The sequence below is a fragment of the Tasmannia lanceolata genome, unplaced genomic scaffold, assembly GCF_043159265.1.
Source record: "Tasmannia lanceolata isolate RefF3 unplaced genomic scaffold, GAP_Taslan_0.1 ptg000005l, whole genome shotgun sequence".
NCBI classification, from domain to species: domain Eukaryota; kingdom Viridiplantae; phylum Streptophyta; class Magnoliopsida; order Canellales; family Winteraceae; genus Tasmannia; species Tasmannia lanceolata.
The window spans coordinates 13,084,136-13,103,376 of NW_027518682.1; the positions used below are offsets into that span (position 1 = coordinate 13,084,136).

The 19,241-nt window shown below is 37.8% G+C and overlaps 1 protein-coding gene across 1 annotated transcript; it reads left to right on the forward strand.

Moving 5' to 3' along the window:
- Window positions 1–976: 976 nt before the first annotated feature.
- LOC143877554 (poly ADP-ribose polymerase 3) lies at window positions 977–13,953 on the forward strand. Its single transcript, XM_077379678.1, is given in 19 exon segments — window positions 977–1,221; window positions 1,470–1,750; window positions 2,733–2,919; window positions 6,913–7,020; window positions 7,106–7,163; window positions 7,279–7,348; window positions 7,919–8,084; window positions 8,188–8,321; window positions 9,313–9,556; window positions 9,786–9,913; window positions 10,049–10,125; window positions 10,205–10,362; window positions 10,654–10,863; window positions 11,024–11,126; window positions 11,214–11,296; window positions 11,522–11,677; window positions 13,446–13,491; window positions 13,494–13,627; window positions 13,747–13,953. Coding segments are annotated over 19 exon segments (2,451 nt in total). The 5' UTR covers window positions 977–1,182; the 3' UTR covers window positions 13,816–13,953.
- Window positions 13,954–19,241: the final 5,288 nt, after the last annotated feature.

A 19,241-nucleotide genomic window follows, 5' to 3' on the forward strand; every position in this document is an offset into this window, starting at 1 on the left:
AAATTCAATGCTTGTCTCGTCCCTGTTACGTCTTATTCCACTACTCTCCAAGTCTACAACGCCCATCCAACAGATTTTTTTTAAGTTGGGAAACTATGGAACGAAAACCTACACTATCTCAAGTATGTCCGGGAAGGCCTGCACTATCCCATGTATGTAAGTCCTGGGAGGGAGTTAAAGCTGTAGTATTTGCTACTCAATCCATTTGGAAGTATTTTGCCCTTTTATCGAAGTAAATTTTTCACCGTCGATTTGAAACAAATAAACGCATTGAAAACTTCTTATTTATTCCTCAGGGAAAAGCCATTTCAAGCTCTTCTCGCTCAGACGAGATCTTCAGAGGCTTTCACTTAGAATCATCTAAAAGAATATCAGCTCCAGAACACCTCAATTCATCTCCATGAGCATATGCAACGGTTAGTATTCGATTTATTATCCCCAATTTGGTCCCATTCAATTTTCTTGTCAAAGGCTGTTAAAAGGGGACAAATATTTTGGGTCTAATTTATCAGCACCCTTTCCTTAAATATAATGTCCCAAAAGAATACATACAAAAACCAGTGTCTTCTCAACTTCCAAGGCAGGACTCTTGTTACAGAGCAAAAAATACGCCCATATTGACACGTTTACTTCTTTCTTTTTTTCTACAACCAACACTTGCATGTTCCAAACAGTGACAAACATGCAATTCCTGCAAGAAATGGAAGACGTGTCTAATTCCAAGAGAGAATGCACAAGACTAATAAAATTGTCTTTCTTTCTTTCTCTACCATTTCCCTGTGTTTTGTTGTGATAAGACATAGTTGATGATGAAAGTGAGTTCTTGCTCTTTTTACTTCAAAATGGTTGCTGGTGTTTCCTTTCTTGTCTTTATGAGTTTTTGGCGAAAAAGTGTGAATGCTTGGAGAACTTTTTTTTTTTTTTTTTGTGGGGGGGGGGGGGGGGGGCGGGGGGTCTAAAATTTTGTTGGGTCTAAACCAAATTTACGAAGTTAGGTTTTGAAAAGAGTAACTATTTTTCTGTCTTTTATTGTTATTTTTTTTGGGGTTTAAATTAGACCAAATAATGTTTGACTGTATTGCAGTCTCATGCTCATTCATCTTCAGAAGCCCCCCTTTTTTTTTGGCTAAAATTTTGTTGGGTCTAAACCAAATTAGGCCTGTTTGACTGTATTGCACTCTCATGCCCATTCATCTTCATCCTCTGAGGATGAAGGTAAAGGTGAGAAAAAGAAGCAAAAGGCTAAAATTTTGTTGGGTATAAACCAAATTCATGAAGTTAGGTTTTAAAAAGAGAAACTTTTCTTCTGTCTTTTTTTTTTATTATTAATTTTTTGAGGTTTAAATTAGACCAAATAATGTTTGACTGTATTGCAGTCTCATGCTCATTCATCTTCAGAAGCCCCCTCTCTTTTTGGCTAAAATTTTGTTGGTTCTAAACCAAATTAGGCCTGTTTGACTGTATTGCAGTCTCATGCCCATTCATCTTCATCTTCTGAAGATGAAGGTAAAGGTGAGAAAAAGAAGCAAAAGGCGGAGAGTAAAGGGCAAAGCTCAAGGACAAAGAACTCAAAGGTTGTAAACAAAGACAATGGACATGCCAATAGGAAATCTGCAGCAGATGTCGCCGCGGAGTTTGATGAGCTCTGCAAGGCTACTAGAGAGTATCTCTCCATTGATGAAATGCGGAAGATATTGGAAGCTAATGGCCAAGATTCTTCTGGTTCTGAAGATGCTGTTGTCCCAAGATGGTATATCCAAAACCCACCATAGAAAAATGCATGACTCACTAATCCTAAGTCCAAACATAAAGAGAATTATGGCATCCCTACATATATAGATAGATGGTTTTCATATTTGTTTTTATGTTTTCATTTCTATCATAATTGGTATGATGAATGAAAGTTGGTCTGCGCGGAGTCAACTTGATAGAAACTCGAGTCCATTCTACCACTAATGTGTTCGAGACAAATTGGTATGATGAATGATCAATAGAGACTCAAATAATCAAAGTAAGAAACACAAACACAAATAGAATGAGGTATATAAATGAGAGACAGACAACGCAAGCCAATTAAGGCTTTCCATTGAAACTTATTTCCCCACTTCTGCTGGTGGTTACCAGGAAATAAAGTTATGAGGACACAATGCCTATACTATGATAAGGGCTACACACCAAATTCAATAGCAACATGTATGCCTATACTAGAGAAAGAAGAAAGAGGAGTGTTAATAGAAAAAAAAAAAAGAGTTAAAAAACTGTTCACAAAATATTGTTCATGAAATGAGATCCTAGGCCTTCTTTTATAGAAAATAAAAATGCATGAAGGCAACCTTTCACAACAAGCATCTTTTGAATAAACAAGATACCCTTTCACAACAAAAATTGTCTTTTGAATTGAGATACCATTTCTAGAACAAAAAGAAGTACCTCTTTAAATAAATAAAAAATAAATAAAATAATTTGAAATATCCAACGTAATGTTCAACTAGAATTTTAGCAGATTAAAATGCATAAATTTAGATGTTATGTTGTGGTCTTGACACTGTGTCATTCACGTTTTTACCAAGTTATAGGAGTCAACTCCTTTGTATAACGACTCAAGTCTGACTCGAGCAAGTTGAGTTGGTGATATTGTGACATGTATACGAAATCCTTTCTATCTGTATTTTTCCATGTAAATTTGCATCTTTAATCCAGTTGGGACAATTTTTGTTCTTTGTTTTGAACAGCCAGGACATGATGTTCTATGGACCTTTGGGTAAATGCACCATTTGCAACGGTGCTTTGGAGTGTGCCGAGAGCAAGTACAGATGCAATGGATTTTATAGCGAATGGTCTGCTTGCACAAACACTACCAGAGACCCACGAAGAATAGAAAAGCCCCTCAAATTACCTGATGGGATAAAAAATAGCATGGTTACCGTTGTAATTTTCTCCCCCTTTCTTTGTGCTTTTATTTACTACTCTAATATGAGTTTGATAGATTACTTTCATTGGATTCATTCATCTGATTTCCTATCACCAGTCTCCTCGTCGCAACTCGATCCTACAAGTTGGATCATATTCAAGCACCTTTGATAATAGTATTTAATATAGACATTAGGCTTCCCAAACGTGGTTTCTCCTACTCATAATAGTTGTTAGCTTTTACAGAGTGAATTTAACTACATTTAGTTGACATAACCAAATCAACCACCCAGTCATGTTTACTTAGCTGTGTCCACGGTAAATTTGATTATGCAAACATAATATGTGATTTAATGAAAATAAATATTAATACATATTGTGTGTGCGTGTATTTAATAAAACATGTTGTGTGTGTGCATGCTAATCTTTATCAAAAGTGAATCAGGACCCTTCAATGAGTTATTTGGTCATACGGTCCTAAATCTCCCACGTGGCCAATATTGCCTCGGATGTCTATTAATCATCTTTCAGTCCATTGGAGATCACTTGACTCCTTATAATTTCAAATGATGTTACTTTTGTCAACAAATCTGCCACCATTTCAATGGATGGCAGGCAAATGACTCACTGTTTTGTTGTTTTTCTATCTTGTGTCATATATATCAAGGGTGATGATAAATTGACACCCCCTGTAGGATGATTCACACCCCTTTAACGTGATTTGACTTCAAAGACGTGTTAAAGTCTGACGCTTTTTTATGTCAATTCAAGTTATAGGGGTGTGAATCATCCTGCAGGGGGTGCGAATATATCAATGTGTTTATCTTTTGAGCTCACCTTACCATTTTAATGGAAGACAAATCATCTGCATATAAGGACATGATCCCACTATTAAACCAATATAGACAATGATCATAATTGTTTGGAATAAAAACATATACTACTGCTTTGTTATGAAAAATATAGTACCACTTTCTTAAAGACTGTTTCAAATTGTATATTGATTTATTTAATTTATATATGTTATCTTTATTTTCTTCATTTATATCTCCACCAGGTCGTAATATTTAAATTTTCTTATCTAAATTTTCATCTAAAGATGTTGCTTTAACATCTAATTGATGTAATTCAAGATCCAAATGTGTAACTACTATACTCCTTCTTTTTAATAATAGCCAATTTCATTGAAAAAGATGGCCGAGATGGTCTAAATGCAGGAAGAAGCAAATTCTCAAAAAAAAAAAAAAAATGCAGGAAGAAGCTCAAATAGAGGCTAGGAAGACAAAAGAAAAATAACAACAACAAGACATCAAGGAGTAAGAGAATCATAGAGCACCATTTCTTCCATGGAAACTCCATCTCTGGCTAGAGCATCGGCCACCGAGTTTGCTGATCTACGAACATGCCTGAACACAACCGATGAAGATCCCATCCAATTAAACATCTCATCAAAAAACTGATCAAACCTCCAAGGATGATTAGCCAAGCCATCAAGCCATCGGATGACATTAAGAGAATCCCTGTCTACCACTACTTTATCTAAGCGATCTCTAGCAATCAACTTATACCATGATGAAATGCTCTCACTTTGGCTTTTGAGGAATCCACCATCCCTATTGGATCCGCGAAGGCCCATGAAACCTCTCCACACTCATTCCTCGAAACACCTTCAATGCCGATAAACCAGGGTTTCCAAAGCTTGACCCATCAAAATTAAGCTTAAAAAATCCCAGCTCAGGAGGAACCTACTTTTGGACAACTTGTTGTTTTTTCTCCACACTTGAGCACACAACTCTCCACCCTTCCCATAAGTCATAGGCGGATACAAATTTAAAGTATGGAATAGCCTTGACCCAAGAAATCGACAAAGCAAGCACTTTGATGAACAAGAAACCAGGGCTTTTTATAACCCCATCGAATCCTCTTGCATTTCTTTCTTTCTAAAGCACCCAAATGGTAGCTAAAAAGGCCACATTCCACAAAATTCTTCCTTTTTTCTTCAAGGGACGCTCCGCCCAACTTGAAAAAAGGTCGATTAATTTCTCAGGAAACACCCAAGCAATACCGAATATACGTAACAGTTTGCTCCATACTTTGCAGTGAATAAACTAATGATCCACAGTTTCTCCGGCCTCTATACACAAAGCACAGTGGTCAATGATGATCATCTTCCTTTATCGCAAGAAGTCGACAGTCTAATTCCTCTCAAGAATAGCCGCCCAACAAAAGATGCGTACTCTAGGCGGGACCTTGATTGATCATACTCTAGCTACCTTGGGAGATGGAGGACAAGCCACAAGCTGTTGATAAAAAGGACTTGATAGAGAAGTCCCCTGATGAATTACAGATCCAGACCCTTTTATCCATACCAACTTGTTTAATGTACCCCTCCAACAACTCCATTAGCTGACCAATGGACGCAAGACTTCTAACAAAGTTGTCCTTCACGAAACTATCTCCGGCAACCGCAGTGACAAACTAGTCCAGAAAGTTATCTTTCAAAGGCCGATCTGAGCACCACTTATCGACCCAAAACCTTGTCCTCTCCCCGGAATAGACTCTAAATTTGCACCCAGGAAAAAACAAATGTGAGAATCGCATTATGTCTTGCCAAGTAGTCACCCCTAGACATCTAAAATTGTCCGTTGATCTCCAAAGCCCTGGTGCAGCTCCATATTTTCCTACTAGGACTTTAACCCAAAGTTGGGATCCCTCCTCCCCAAACCTCCAGAGCTATTTTCCGAGAAGTGAAATGTTCATTTGTTTAATCCTGCTTATGCCCAGCCCCCCCATGCTTTTAGGCTTGCATACCACTTTACTAGTGGGATACCACGTTTATCTTCAGACCTTGCCTCCCCCTCCCTCCCAATAGGAAGAAGCGCCTTTGGATTTGCTCAATTCTATTTTCCACGCTCATAGGGCATTTGAATACATGCATTTGATAAATCGGCACATTAGCAAGCACCGCTTTAATACCAATTGACATGGGAGCGGCATACGATCAATAATGGAGAAGACGATCCGATCAAAAGATTACAAAGGACACTCGTAGGGCTTGAAAGCTAACCCAAATTTGTATGGAAACTCCAAGAAACAAGTTTAAGAGCACCTTCTTGCACAAAACACACTTTATTCAATGTTTTAATCGTCTAAAAACAAGCTCCTTTAACTTTGTATTCCAAACATATGTATGGGAGTCACTTTCTTTATATTTGGTAACACTAAGAATAAGAAGGAGCTCTCTTTACTTTAGGCAATAGAATTGATGGAAACTGCTATGCTTGTCATCGATTCATTAAATAAAAGAAACAAAAGCAACTACATGGAATAAAAAGGCAATAGCTAATTAACCTCAGTTACTTTCTACTTTAACTAATCTAATTAAGGGTATTGCTAATCTTTAGAAAGGATACTTCATATCCCACGAATTAGCTTGTTGCCCTTTTGTGGTGAACTACAATTGGAAACTTTATAAAAACTGCCTTTTGAAAAGAATGCATAACTTGAAAACATAATATTAGCAATTAACTAATTAAGTAAATAAGCTAAGTAAATTAGTATTTAACTAATAGAGGGCGAGCCTTGACACAACGGTAAGGTTGCTCCATTGTGACCTGGTGGTCACGGGTTTGAGTCACGGAAACAGCCTCTCTGCGAAGCAGGGGTAAGGCTGCGTACATCTAGCCCTCCCAAGACCCCGCTATGGTAGAAGCTTCGTGCACTGGGCCGCCCTTTAAATTAGTATTTAACTAATAATGTAAATAAGCTAAGTTTAAAAATAGAAATATACTACCAGTAAAAAACAGAAATATACTAAGTTAGAAATATGCTCGGCCCAATCGCCGATATGAATCGTCTTATTATCGATCTGGACGTCCTTAGGGATCTGGTTACACATGACTGTTGATCTATGTGATCTGGCAAGATGCTCACATGTGACCGTTGAATGATAATCCAAAATGTCTTCATTTATATTGATTTTTGTTTTATTTTTGTTTTTAGTGGCGTAAGAACCAGGACCCAAGTCACCGACCTCAGAGGGTACTATCACCCCAAGACAAGTCCTTTGCCCGCATGACGATCTGTCTCTCTGGAAGACTTTCTCACATTGTCACACACACATAAGAATACTGTTGTCGATAAGCCTTTTTTTAATCGGTTTTTTTTATTGCTTTCTAATATTTTTTTACGACAGCAATACTGGAGGGCAGAGATAGAGAAGCATGGAGGGAAGGTTTCCAACACAGTTCCTGGTAGAATCACCATACCAGTGGAAAAAAATCAAGATTGTAAGAGAATATGTCGTTCAAGGTTTTTTATACAACAATTGTGGTTCTCAAATTTGTGGGACTTTGTTTTGTTTTGTAGGTGTAACTTGCCTTGTGGTGTCTCCTGCTGAAGGCGAGGGCAGCAGGTCCTCCAAATTCATCAAAGCAATGTTAGTTCTTGATAAAATTAACTCACCTCATTCACTTGATGTTCTTTAAACTTTAGCTGGTTACATATAGTTACAAATTTTTTAAAATCCTCAACTTTTGAGCGCTGTTTTAAATTTCGAAAATTCCAAATAATGTAAAAATATCTTGTACTTCACGCACAAATGCTAATTTTACAAAATAATCCTGATTTTTAAAATTAAATGTAAATTTGATGATTAACTTATCAATTTCATAGATTAATTAAGAATTTTAGAATTCTTAAAGATTAAAGACATGCATTTGACGGTTTGATCGTCGTTCAATGCTTTTTGTTGTTTCTTATCTAGAAAATAAGTATGTGTACATAGGAGATGTATTATACAAATGCATTTTATCAAATTTCTCCCGACCCCTCTCTGAAACATTTCCAGAATTATTTGTGGGTGATTTTGGTAATCTGTTTAGACTCTACCATTGTTGTGCTGGAGTTTTAGTTCATTTTCATGATTTATCAAGCTCTTGGGTCTGTGTTTCAATTGGTTTAATTGTTGGGTGGCATTGACAAATTTCCATGGGAAATGCTTTTCTAGGGAGAGCAACATACCTGTGGTGAGCGAAGCTTGGCTAAATGATAGCACCGACAAGCAAGAAGCCCAGCCTTGGGAAGCTTATGGTGTTGTAAGAGCTAATCTTTCATCAGAAGGCTGTGGGATTTCATGGGACGAACAAGATATTAGAGAGGATATCTCTTCAAAAGTATGAGTTCCTAGAATAATCCCTTTCTGTATGTGTTTCTTGCCTCTTCCAATGGATAATTTCATGGGTTCTCTTGGTTTTTCCTGGTTGTCTTTGCCAACAGCTTAAACTACGTGGTAAGAGAGGGGTGTACGAAGACTCTAAGCTGGAGGAGCAAGGTGGTTATATCTTTGAGAAAGATGGGATACTGTTCAATTGTGCATTTTCTGTCTTTGACCAGGGAAGAGGATTAACTGAGTAATATTACCTTCTTTCCTCCTCTGTTTTACACTCCACGTGAATTTAGCCAAGTAGAGAGACTTGTTTTGCCGGTCTTAGTTCAGAAACTCAAAAAGTAGACTCAATTCGGAAGTAGGTCTAATCAAGATAATGCAAATACTCGAGGGGTGATATTTCCACCCTGTTTCCCATCATTTCCAACTGTTTTCATTTGCCTTTTCCTACAAATGACTGCATTTCCCTTTTGTGTGTCTGACTGCAAATGATGGCATCTTGAGGAGAATACAAACAAGAAGGGTGGAAATACTAAGAAAGGGAGTTGATTATCCAGATAGAGCATTCCGCTGAGGTGGTCTCACCTTAGCTGACGCGTGAATTAGATTCCTAGTGCTTACCCTCCTCCTCCTCTCTTTTTTTTGTTACTATTGCTGTTTACATAGATCTCCTGAATGTATTCCACCCTTCTTTCCCTTCTTCCTTTCGTTTAGCTAGTACTTGACCATCTCGGTCATTGGGTTTCTGCCTGCTTCTTAATACAATTTCCACTATTCGAAAAAAAAATACTGGGAAAGGACGGTAGAAGTATCGTAAAAAGACAAACAAGAGAGGTGGAAATATTGGCAAGGGGGGTTAAAAAAATCATTTCCTACATATTATATATTGACATTCATAGTCTTTATATTTTGACACATTAAGTATGCAAACAAAGTGATTAAGTTTCACACTAACCCATTGGTTTGTGGGTCAACCAATGGGTATCGTAAAAAGACAAACAAGAGGGGTGGAAATATTGGCAAGGGGGGTTAAAAAAATCATTTCCTACATATTATATATTGACATTCATAGTCTTTATATTTTGACACATTAAGTATGCAAACAAAGTGATTAAGTTTCACACTAACCCATTGGTTTGTGGGTCAACTCATTTTACTAGCAACCAGTGTCATTTTGAGTTGACTAAATGAGTTTTAGTATTAAGGATTACGTCATAATTTGCACTTTCGGACAGGTATTGTATCATGCAGCTGATTGTGGTGCCCGAAAATCGCTTGCACCTTTACTACAAGCAGAGCCGAGTTGGCAATGGCCATGGAGCAGAAGAGAGAGTTGAGGAGAGGGTTGAACAGATTGATAATGCTGATGACGCAATTGCGGAGTTTGCTAAGGTCTTCGAGGAGCTCACTGGTAACCGATTCGAGCCATGGGAGAGAGAGATCCAAAAGAAGCGTCTGAAGTTCTATCAAATAGACATGGCGCACTTTATTATACCCTTTTACATTCCAAAAGTTTTGAAGTTAAACATGATTATTTGTGAATAATGGTAATAACAATCTTAGAAATGATATTTGCAAATTCTAACTGATTTTAGCGTCATTTAAAGTACCCTTAAGTCCTTAGATGCTCTTTTTTCCATCTCAATTACTTGAAATTGAAAATATCTAGGACTTAGACTGGAAAAAATTCATTTGCCATTCCTTATAGGGTGAAGGTTTTGATGTGCGATATGGAAGATTGGATCCACGACAGCTTGAAATTGCAGCTGCCCGCAGCAAGCTTGATCCACTGGTTGCCAATATCATGAAGGTCTTATGCCGTCAGGAAATATACAGGTAAGTTTTCATCGGCTTAGTGTTTACTTTCTTATTTCTAGAGGCAATCTTTTGGAAGTTTTAAGTCATTTTCTTTATTAGTTCTTGTTTTTGGGCTCGAAAATGATAAACGGGAATCGTGTATTTGCTTTGCAGATATGCTGTAATGGTCATGGGATTGGATAGCCCAGATCTACCTACAGGGATGCTCACTGATGCCCATTTAAAAAAATGTAAGCAGATGCTCTCTCTATGTCTAACTCTCTCACTCTCTCTCTCTCTCAAAATTTGAGAATGGTTTTGGTTTTGTAGGTGAGGATGTTCTACTAGAGTTTGTAGAATCAGTGAAATTGGTGGAAATGGGTACTAATGCCAATGCTCTTTGGAAAGACTTCAGTAACAAGTGGTTCACACTCCTGCACTCAACTAGGCCTTTCTTCTTTAGGGACTTGTTGCAACTTGCTGACCACGTAAATCTGCTGAGGCCTTCCATCTACATATGTGTGAATTCCATTGTTTGAAAAACCAAAACTGGATTGCACATGTTCGCTATAGTATGATAGACTTTTTCACGTTTTGAGGTTTTAGTCATTGGACATCTTATGCTTTTTATGCTCTACCCAGCTTGGAATCAAGTCGACTCATTTTAATGTCGATAGCTCAGCATCTTTTAGAAGTTGCTTCTTTAAGTTTTAGTATTGTAAATTTCTTTTGGTTTGAATTCCGTTGGCTTCTTGTATATAATCCAATCAAACATGCAGGCGGCAGCGAGATTGGAGACTGTCCGAGATATAAATGTGGCATCACGACTCGTAGGAGACATGACAGGAGAGATAATCGATGACCCTTTGTTCCATCGCTACAAGAAATTGGGTTGCTCAATCCTTCCATTGGAGAAACACTCAGCAGATTACAAGATGATCCTGAATTATTTGGAGAAGACTTACGAGCCTATAAAGGTTGGTGATGTGGTAAGACCATCTTCCTTGCACAATTTCATGTTTGAAACTTTGCGTAATTGAGGACGCTTCTGGCATTTTAAGAATTTTGTATCATTGGTTAATTTAGGGTATTGTGGGCACTTTTTGAGGTTTGAGAACAGTCTGATTCACATATACATATTTCATGCAGAGCTATGGAGTATCTGTAGACAACATCTTTGCCATTGAATCGAGTGCATGTACTTCATACGATGAAATAAAAAAGCTACCCTACAAGGTCCTCTTGTGGTGTGGTACGTATGTTATTTTATACTATGGTGTTTGGGTTAATTTTGTCATTTGGCACATCTTCTCCTTATTTTCTTCCTTCTTTAAACCAGGTATCAGAAGCTCCAACTTACTTAGGTACATGCACAAAGGATTCTTGCCAAGAATATGTTCTATACTGGTGCCCGGATACATGGTATTGACATCTTCTTGTGGTGGTATATGTTCTTGTATTTGCATAGATGGATCCCACCACTAATTGATTTGGGCCATCGGTTAAATTGCCCAAGACCTAAAATCTGCACTGATAACAGCCAAGGTTAAGAGCGATTTGGGTGCTGGGCATATCTCAATGTGTCTAATCTAGGCAGAGCCCACATGTCTACAATTTATTCTCTAACAGTGAACGGGTATATGACAGTTTGGAAGGGCGATTGTATGCACCGACTCTGCAGCAGAAGCTGCGAAGGAAGCCGCGAGGCATGGATTTACAGCAGTCGATCGGCGTGAAGGATTCTTGATCTTAGCAGTTGCTTCTCTTGGAGATGAAATCATAGAGATTTTGAGTCCACCAAAGGTAAACAAAATTACTTTAATTCTTTTGGGGGTATTCCTGTTATCGAAAATATTGGTAATTAATATTTCTGAGTTGATGTTCTTTGGTAACTTGGAATGAGAGTAGATTTTCACCACTCAATGTGGGTGTCCTGCCTAGCCTCGTTAGACAAAAGGGGGATAAAGAATTTGTTTGTATCCATTCCAATCCAAGAGTCAATTTCCATTTCCTGATAACCCCGTCTCCCATTCCAACACTCAATAGCTCTCCAACCTCCCTATTTAGTAAGGCCATCTCCCAATGCCCTCCATCCCCTCTATTAGTTAGTAAGGCCATCACCATCTCCTCACCCTCACCCTCACCCTCACCCTCACTCTCCTATACTCCTTTCTAATTCCTGTCTGTTCTTTGATTTAACTTTTTGCTTCAAGTTCTCATCATCTTTCTCCGAAGGACTTGCATATTTCAGATGGCCACATCTCATTCTTATTTGTTATCTTCTCTCTTCAGCTCTGAATTCTGAAGCTGCATCTCATTCATGTTGAAAAGAAGCTGTTGGGAAAGTTGCCTTGTTTCCCATGTGTTTCTATTTTGGTGTGAGACCAAAAATAAGAAACATAGGATTTTTAGGTTTTGGAAAAACCTAAGATATCAAGGGCTCTCTTGAACGTGAAAGAGGCTTGGGGTGTGTCAGCTACCTCAAGGGATGAGAGAGAGATGCGGGAAGAAAAGAGAGAAGAGAGAGAGAGAGAGAGAGAGAGAGAGAGAGTCTTCTTGGGTTCTTGTGGGTTTTCTTCCCTTGGGTTTTCTCTCGGGTTACTCTCGGTGTACAGTCTTGGGTGAGAGAAGCAATGAAAGGGTTGCGGATTTGTGGGTTTCGGGTTAAATCCTGTAATCCTTGTATATTTTTTTCTCATAGTGAAGATCGTGTTCTCGCCCATGGATATAGGCCTTTGTGCCGAACCATGTAAAATCTTGGTGTTCATTTTGTGATTTGCTTATTATTTCCATTTTTCCGTTTATTTGGGCACGATTGGATCGGATTTGCCCAGCGGATTTTCTAAATAGAAGCAATGTAGAAAGAACTCGAAGCTCCCATAAAAAATCAGCTGGTTTCTCTCAATTTTATTCTCATTTTACAGCGTGAGTTCCTTTGTTCCTCTCCAACAATTCATTTTATAGGGTGAGTACCTTAAAGGGCGGCTCAGTGCACGAGGCTCCTGCCATTGCGGGGTCTGGGGAGAGCTATATGTACGCAGCCTTACCCCTGCTTTGCAGAGGCTGTTTCCTTGACTCGAACCCGTGACCTTCATTCGTCTAAAGTCTAAACTTCTCATTCTATTGGCTCCAGTGCTTTCATTCCTCCAACAATTCATCCTGTAGGACGTGTCTCTCTTTTTGGAGGGGCGCAAAAGATGTCAGTAGGTATACAAGGTGGAAATTAAAGCAGATAGACCCATTGATAGATACAAATCCAGGTTGGTGGCAAAGTGATATACTCGGACTATGGGATTGATGATGAGGAAACTCTAGCGCCTGGAGCAAATTTCAATTTCGAACCCTTATTGCTCTTGCTGCGCTAGAACATGGCCTATGTATAACTGGATGTCAAGAATGTGTTTATGGTGATCTTGAAGTTCTTTCAATTCATGGTGGTCTTGAACAAGAAAAATATATGGGTCCTCTGGGTTCCTATCTCATCCATCCTTTTCTTTGTTCTTTCTTTTGAATTTTTTTAGCAGAATTCATGTTTATTTTGTGTTGGTTTGTGGGCTGTATTTGGAAGCAGGATACGAAGGTTTTGGAAGAGAAGAAGTTGGGTGTGATAGGGATAGGTGGAAGAAGCATGACGAATCAGAACACGCCATGTGGAAGGACAACATAAAGGTGCCTTGCGGTCGACTTGTCGCATCGGGGCACAATAACAGCCCTCTCGAATACTATGAGTACGCCGTCTATGATCCAAAACATGTGGTTCTGTTTGGTCATTATAGTTAACTATGAGGGCATATGATCATTTTAATTGTCAAGAGAATGTTCCTCTAATTATGAAGCGTATGTCTTATCTCATCTCGATATATGTGACACAGATTTGCATAACGTTCGTGGTGAGGGTGAAGTTCGAAGAGAAGGACAGGGTGATGGATACCGGCGAATGAAGAGACATCGAAAAGAAGGTTTTGTGAGCATATTTCCTGGTTTTCTTGTTCTCTTTTCTTCTTTTTTTCCAAGTGTAGGTTGGGAATTAAGGAAGGTAATGTGGGTAGCTGGTGATAATTTTGAGGTTTTTTTTTGGGTATAAAATCACCAGAGATGTTTGAATGCATTAGGGTTCTTGTTTTGCTGTAAATGTATGCAGTTTTACCCTTGTTCACTTATTTAAGTATGTGATGCAAAGTTAGTTGCTGTTTATATTGATCATGAATACTTCGGATGTCTCATCATTGTTAGGCATTTTAAATTCTTTTCGATTGGCTAGGCTATGAACCGTTGATCATGATTCGTGTTAATATTGAATGGTTGGTGTGATTGGATGAGATCGATCACAAGCGGGTGTGAACTGAATTACATGATTGTGTACAAATGCGTACCGGCAGTTGAACTCGATCGGATGCAATCTGAACCATAGGATCACGACCAGACGCAATATTAACGATCGAATTTCAATAGGGAATGATCTAGAATACTGGTTGATGATCAGTAGCGATCCAACGGTCAAATCATCATTATGAGCAGATTGGAGTTTTACGCTAGTTAATAGATCTCATGATTTGAAATTGATCTGGACCGTATAAAGGTGCCTTGCCGTTCATCTTTTGTTTTTCTTTCCAGTGGATAGTGAATTTGTAAAGTATGAACAAGAAGCTGAAAAATGAAAAGATGAATGAATCATGGGTAGGGATTTTTCCTCATGGTAAGAGTGAAAACGAGAGTGATATCGTTCAAAACATTTTAAAGAAGGAAAATGCTAAAAGGAAAACCATTTTTACTCTCCCTCTAGCACTAATAAATGCATGAAGTGTCTCACCAGCCCAACAATTCGTTCCTGAAGCCCGGAGGAGAATGGGTATTGTGAGAACCGAAAATATAAAAAAATTCGAGGTTAGGATTTAGGTAGAAGAAGATGCATATCAAAATGTTGATTCTAGGCTGGGTCCCACCCAGTCCCATAGATAATAATGTTGAAGCTAAGCATACAATATAGATATGTAATAATTAATTAATGCGGAACTTACATCCGGCCATGGCAACTAGATGTTGAGATCACAAATTCCTCGCTCCCGAACAATGAAAGAGGGTTCTTATGATCTCTGTAGATGTTGTTCCTATCAAATGCAACTCATATTTATAAATTTCAGCACAAACTTAAAAAGGAAAACCAACTATTTCTCTAAAGTGGGTGGGGTCCCACCAATGTGGGCCACACCATAAAAAGCCAGCAATTTAAACCAAGAACCAACACAAAAGAAAATTTAATTAGGGCAAAAATCTTGCGTCTATTTAAAATGACTAAAATACCCTTAGCTTTGGGTGTGGCAAACGCTGACCTGCCAAAGATCTCCCGCGGAGCTAGTACGCTTTCCGAGGAGGTCTGCTGGCAGCTTACAACAGATGTAGAAAATCTAATAAATCCATCTGATAGGTTTTTCAAACGGCATGCCTATCACCTACTGCCATGTTTATTCCTCTGAAATGGCATTTATTTGAAAATTTAACACTGAGCAAAGGGTATTCCGGTCAATATCCAACATCGTCTTTATTCTCTGATAGTGTGCCTTCCAAAATGTAAATATAAAGCCGATAGAAGAAGATGAGTGAATAATGCAGATGTTTGGATTATTCTCTGATAGTCTCAGACCTGCCATGTTTGGATTATAGCAGATGAATGAATATTTATAGCACTGTTGCAAAAAATACACCCCAGATTGACACGTTTACTTCCTTATTTTTCTTCAAACTACACATGGTCATGCAGTGACCAACATGCAATTACTCCCACAAGAAGACGAGGACGTGTCTAGTTCCAAGAGTGTCTATACGAGGTTTATAGGCCTCATTTGGGCACCATTTCTCCTTCTCTTTTGTACGAAGAAGATGAAAGTGGGTTCTTTCTATTTTTCTAATGCATTGTATTTTGATGTGTTTTTTCGATATTGTATTATTTGTTAGCTTACCAACTTCTCCAAAAGCTTAAGCTATTCGAGAAAGGCGTTATTTAATCTTTTATACTTTTAACACTCCGCTTCACGTGCTGCCTCTCTTTCTAAGGTTGGCCTACACGTGGCACATGTGGCCCCTCTTTTGGGTTTACCCATTTTACGTGTGAATTTTTACTATCCTGGAGGTTTGAACCCAGGCATTTGCTCTAATACCATGTTAACTTACCAACTTCTCCAAAAGTTAAGCTATTGGAGAAAGGCGTTATTTAATCATTTATACTTTTAGGTAAGTGATATATCTGCCTCTTTTGATCACCAGGAACACCCCCTGTTTATACTTTTAGGGAAGTGATATATCTACCCCTTTTGATCACTACGAACACCCCTTGTCAGTGTTTGTTGCAATTAGGGGCATTGAATTCTTCTGACATAAGTATAACAGCCCCTCTTTAGTCATTGAAAAACTGATAGGGGGTGTTCCTGGTGATAAAAAGGGGCGGATATATCATTTCCCTACTTTTGACACTAATATTGATAAATGAAAAGACACTTAAAAGGGGGACTTTTCTTCTTCTTCTTTTTTTTTTTTTTTTTTTTTTCAAGTTTTTTTGGGTTTAAGTTTGACAAAATAATGTTCAGACTTTCAGTATTTTAATTTATAAAGGCAAAATGTGAACTTTTTTTTTTTTTTTTTGGGTTTGTATGTTTGTTTATTTTGCTTTTCTGGATTGTAGGCTCCTGAGACGAGCTCTCATACGCAATCATCCTCAGAATATGAAGGCAGAGTAGAGAAAACTAAGCAAAAGGCCGAGAACAAATGCGAAGAGGCAGAGTCAAGTAGAAAGAATCCAATGGTAATGGACATGCAAATGGGAAATCAGCAGCAGATGTGGCCGCGGAGTCTGAAGAGCTCTGCAAAGCCACCAGACAATACCTCTCCATTGATGAAATGAGGAAGATATTAGAAGCTAATGGCCAAGATTCTTCTGGTTCTGATGATGCTGTTGTCCCCAGATGGTAACACCACAGAAAAATGCATGACCCACTAAACCAAACATAAGAAGAAATATAGCATCCATACATAACTACATCTGTATAGATATATGCTATTCGTATCTGTTATTATATGTTCATTTCAATCATGGTTCAAGAACTCAAACTCGTCTCTAAATTTGGTCTATAGAAACTTAATGCAGGCGAAAACAACCAAGAACATGTGGTTTGTCATTGATTACAAAGCGTGGAACAAGTCCCTTATTTTTGAAGTTTTATTTTTGTCATCTTATTTTTAGCCTAAGTATCAAAGCTTGTTCATTTATCTTGATTTTGGTATCATTGAATGTTAGCAGATTGAAATGCATAAATTTAGATGTTACTTTTTTATCTTGACGATGGGTCATTCACGTTTTTACGAAGTTATACGCGAGTCGACTCAGACGAGTTGCATTGTGTGGTTTTTGTTGATTTAAATTGATTTCGATGTGGTTGAGTTATGATATCTGCAAGTTATCTGATCTGTTTTCCTCAATTTCTATTCTCTATAACATTTAGTGACTTCCAATTATTTTTATTCTAATTATACATTTTATTGTTCTGACTTCTAGTATCTTTTTTTCCTAAAACTTGGTTGTTTATTATGATATTCATTTCTATTTTGGGTTTTAAGTTTTGGCTGCATTTTTTATATTTGAGTTTGGCTTTATTTTTATTGTTAATTGTTAATTTATAACTAATTTAGGTGTTATCTTCTACTCAACTGTGTAATACTGATTTCTAATTTTTATATTTACAAATATAATTACCCTATGAATTCTTTTTTCTTTCATTTTTTCAAAAAAATAAGTTATAAAGCATTTTTTTTGGACCGAGGCTGTGCCACGTGTCACCCCCACTGCATTCCGAAAAAAATACATGTGGCACACTGTTTAACATGTATTCATCTATCACACGTAAACTTAATAACGAAATTTAAAAACGTGTTAAGGGGATGTGGCACCTGGAATTTAAAACGCTTCTTATATTGGAATTGACAAATGTCTAAAATCAAGGAATGAAAAAATCGCCAAAAATCAAAGAATGATTAAAATAGTATCTCTCTACAGATTAAATCTCCTAAAATACTTCTTATTTTGGAATTGAAAAAAAACCTAAAATCAAGGAATGGAAAAATCGCCTAAAATAAAGGATTGATTAAAATAATCTCTCACTACGCATTAAATCTCCTAAAATTATTGGGGTTATCAATATTTTAGTACACATCCATCTCCATCCCGATTTTTTCAAGATCATATCCGATTTTATCACGATCATAATATTTTCTTCGCCCCGTGCATCGCACGGGACTGCAACTAGTGAATAATAAAATGATTTGTTTCTCTTTGAGGGAGAACTCGTGCTGCTTGCCTGCCCTACCTTCTAGGCGTTACACCTTTCTAGTTCAATAGTGTCATGGGTATCTATTAAGCAGGGTTTCAATTTATTAAATTGAACGATTTGAACTCCTATTAACTCCAACAACTGATTGCAGAGTTCATAATTCGGACCTTTCAATTCATCCATTGCCGTTAAGAGATCTTCTCCCAACAAGCTGTCGAAGGGTGCCATGAAAGGAGGGGTGAACAACAGCAACCTTACAAGTGAAGTAAAATAAATAAGGCCCTTTGTTTCCTTTTTTCTCGTAGGAGAAAGACAAACGTGGACATCTCTTGTAGGAGAAAGACAAAAGTGAAGTAAAATAAACGAAAATTGGACATCTCTCTCTCTCTACTGTTAGAGTTAAAAAGGGCTCCTTTTTCTTGTAGGAGAAAGACAAACGTGGAATCGTTGTTGGCCCCGTGGAATCCCTGTGGGCTGTCATTTTTGGGATTTTGTTTATGTTGCTCAACAACGAAAATTAAGCATCTCTCTCTCTCTCTCTACTCTACTCTACTCTACTCTACTGTTAGAGTTAAAAGGGCGCCCAATGCACAAGGCTCTCGCCATTGCAGGTCTGGGGATGGCTAGATATACGCAGCCTTACCCTTGCTTTGCATAGAGTCTGTTTCGATGACTCGAACCCGACTCGTGACCACCAGGTCACAATGGAACAACCTTACCATTGCACCAAGGCTCACCCTCTCTATTGTTACAGTTGGTAATCTAAAATCGGCATCCTGTTCTGGTTCTTATTCTCATTCCCCTACATTCAGATTCTAATTACTATAACTATGTTGTATATAAATGGAATGGAAAAAAAAATGAAGTACACATTTTTTTCAAACAAAATATAATAAAAAATCCAAAAAAAGTCGAGGAGGAATTGGAATGCCATCTATTAGGGCATAGAAGGATTCTAACATTTCCCCTTATAATTCCTTCCAAGTGTCATTTTTGCTTCTGATTATGTTCATTTTCTTTACCAAAAGCCATAATCAGGCGGAATCATA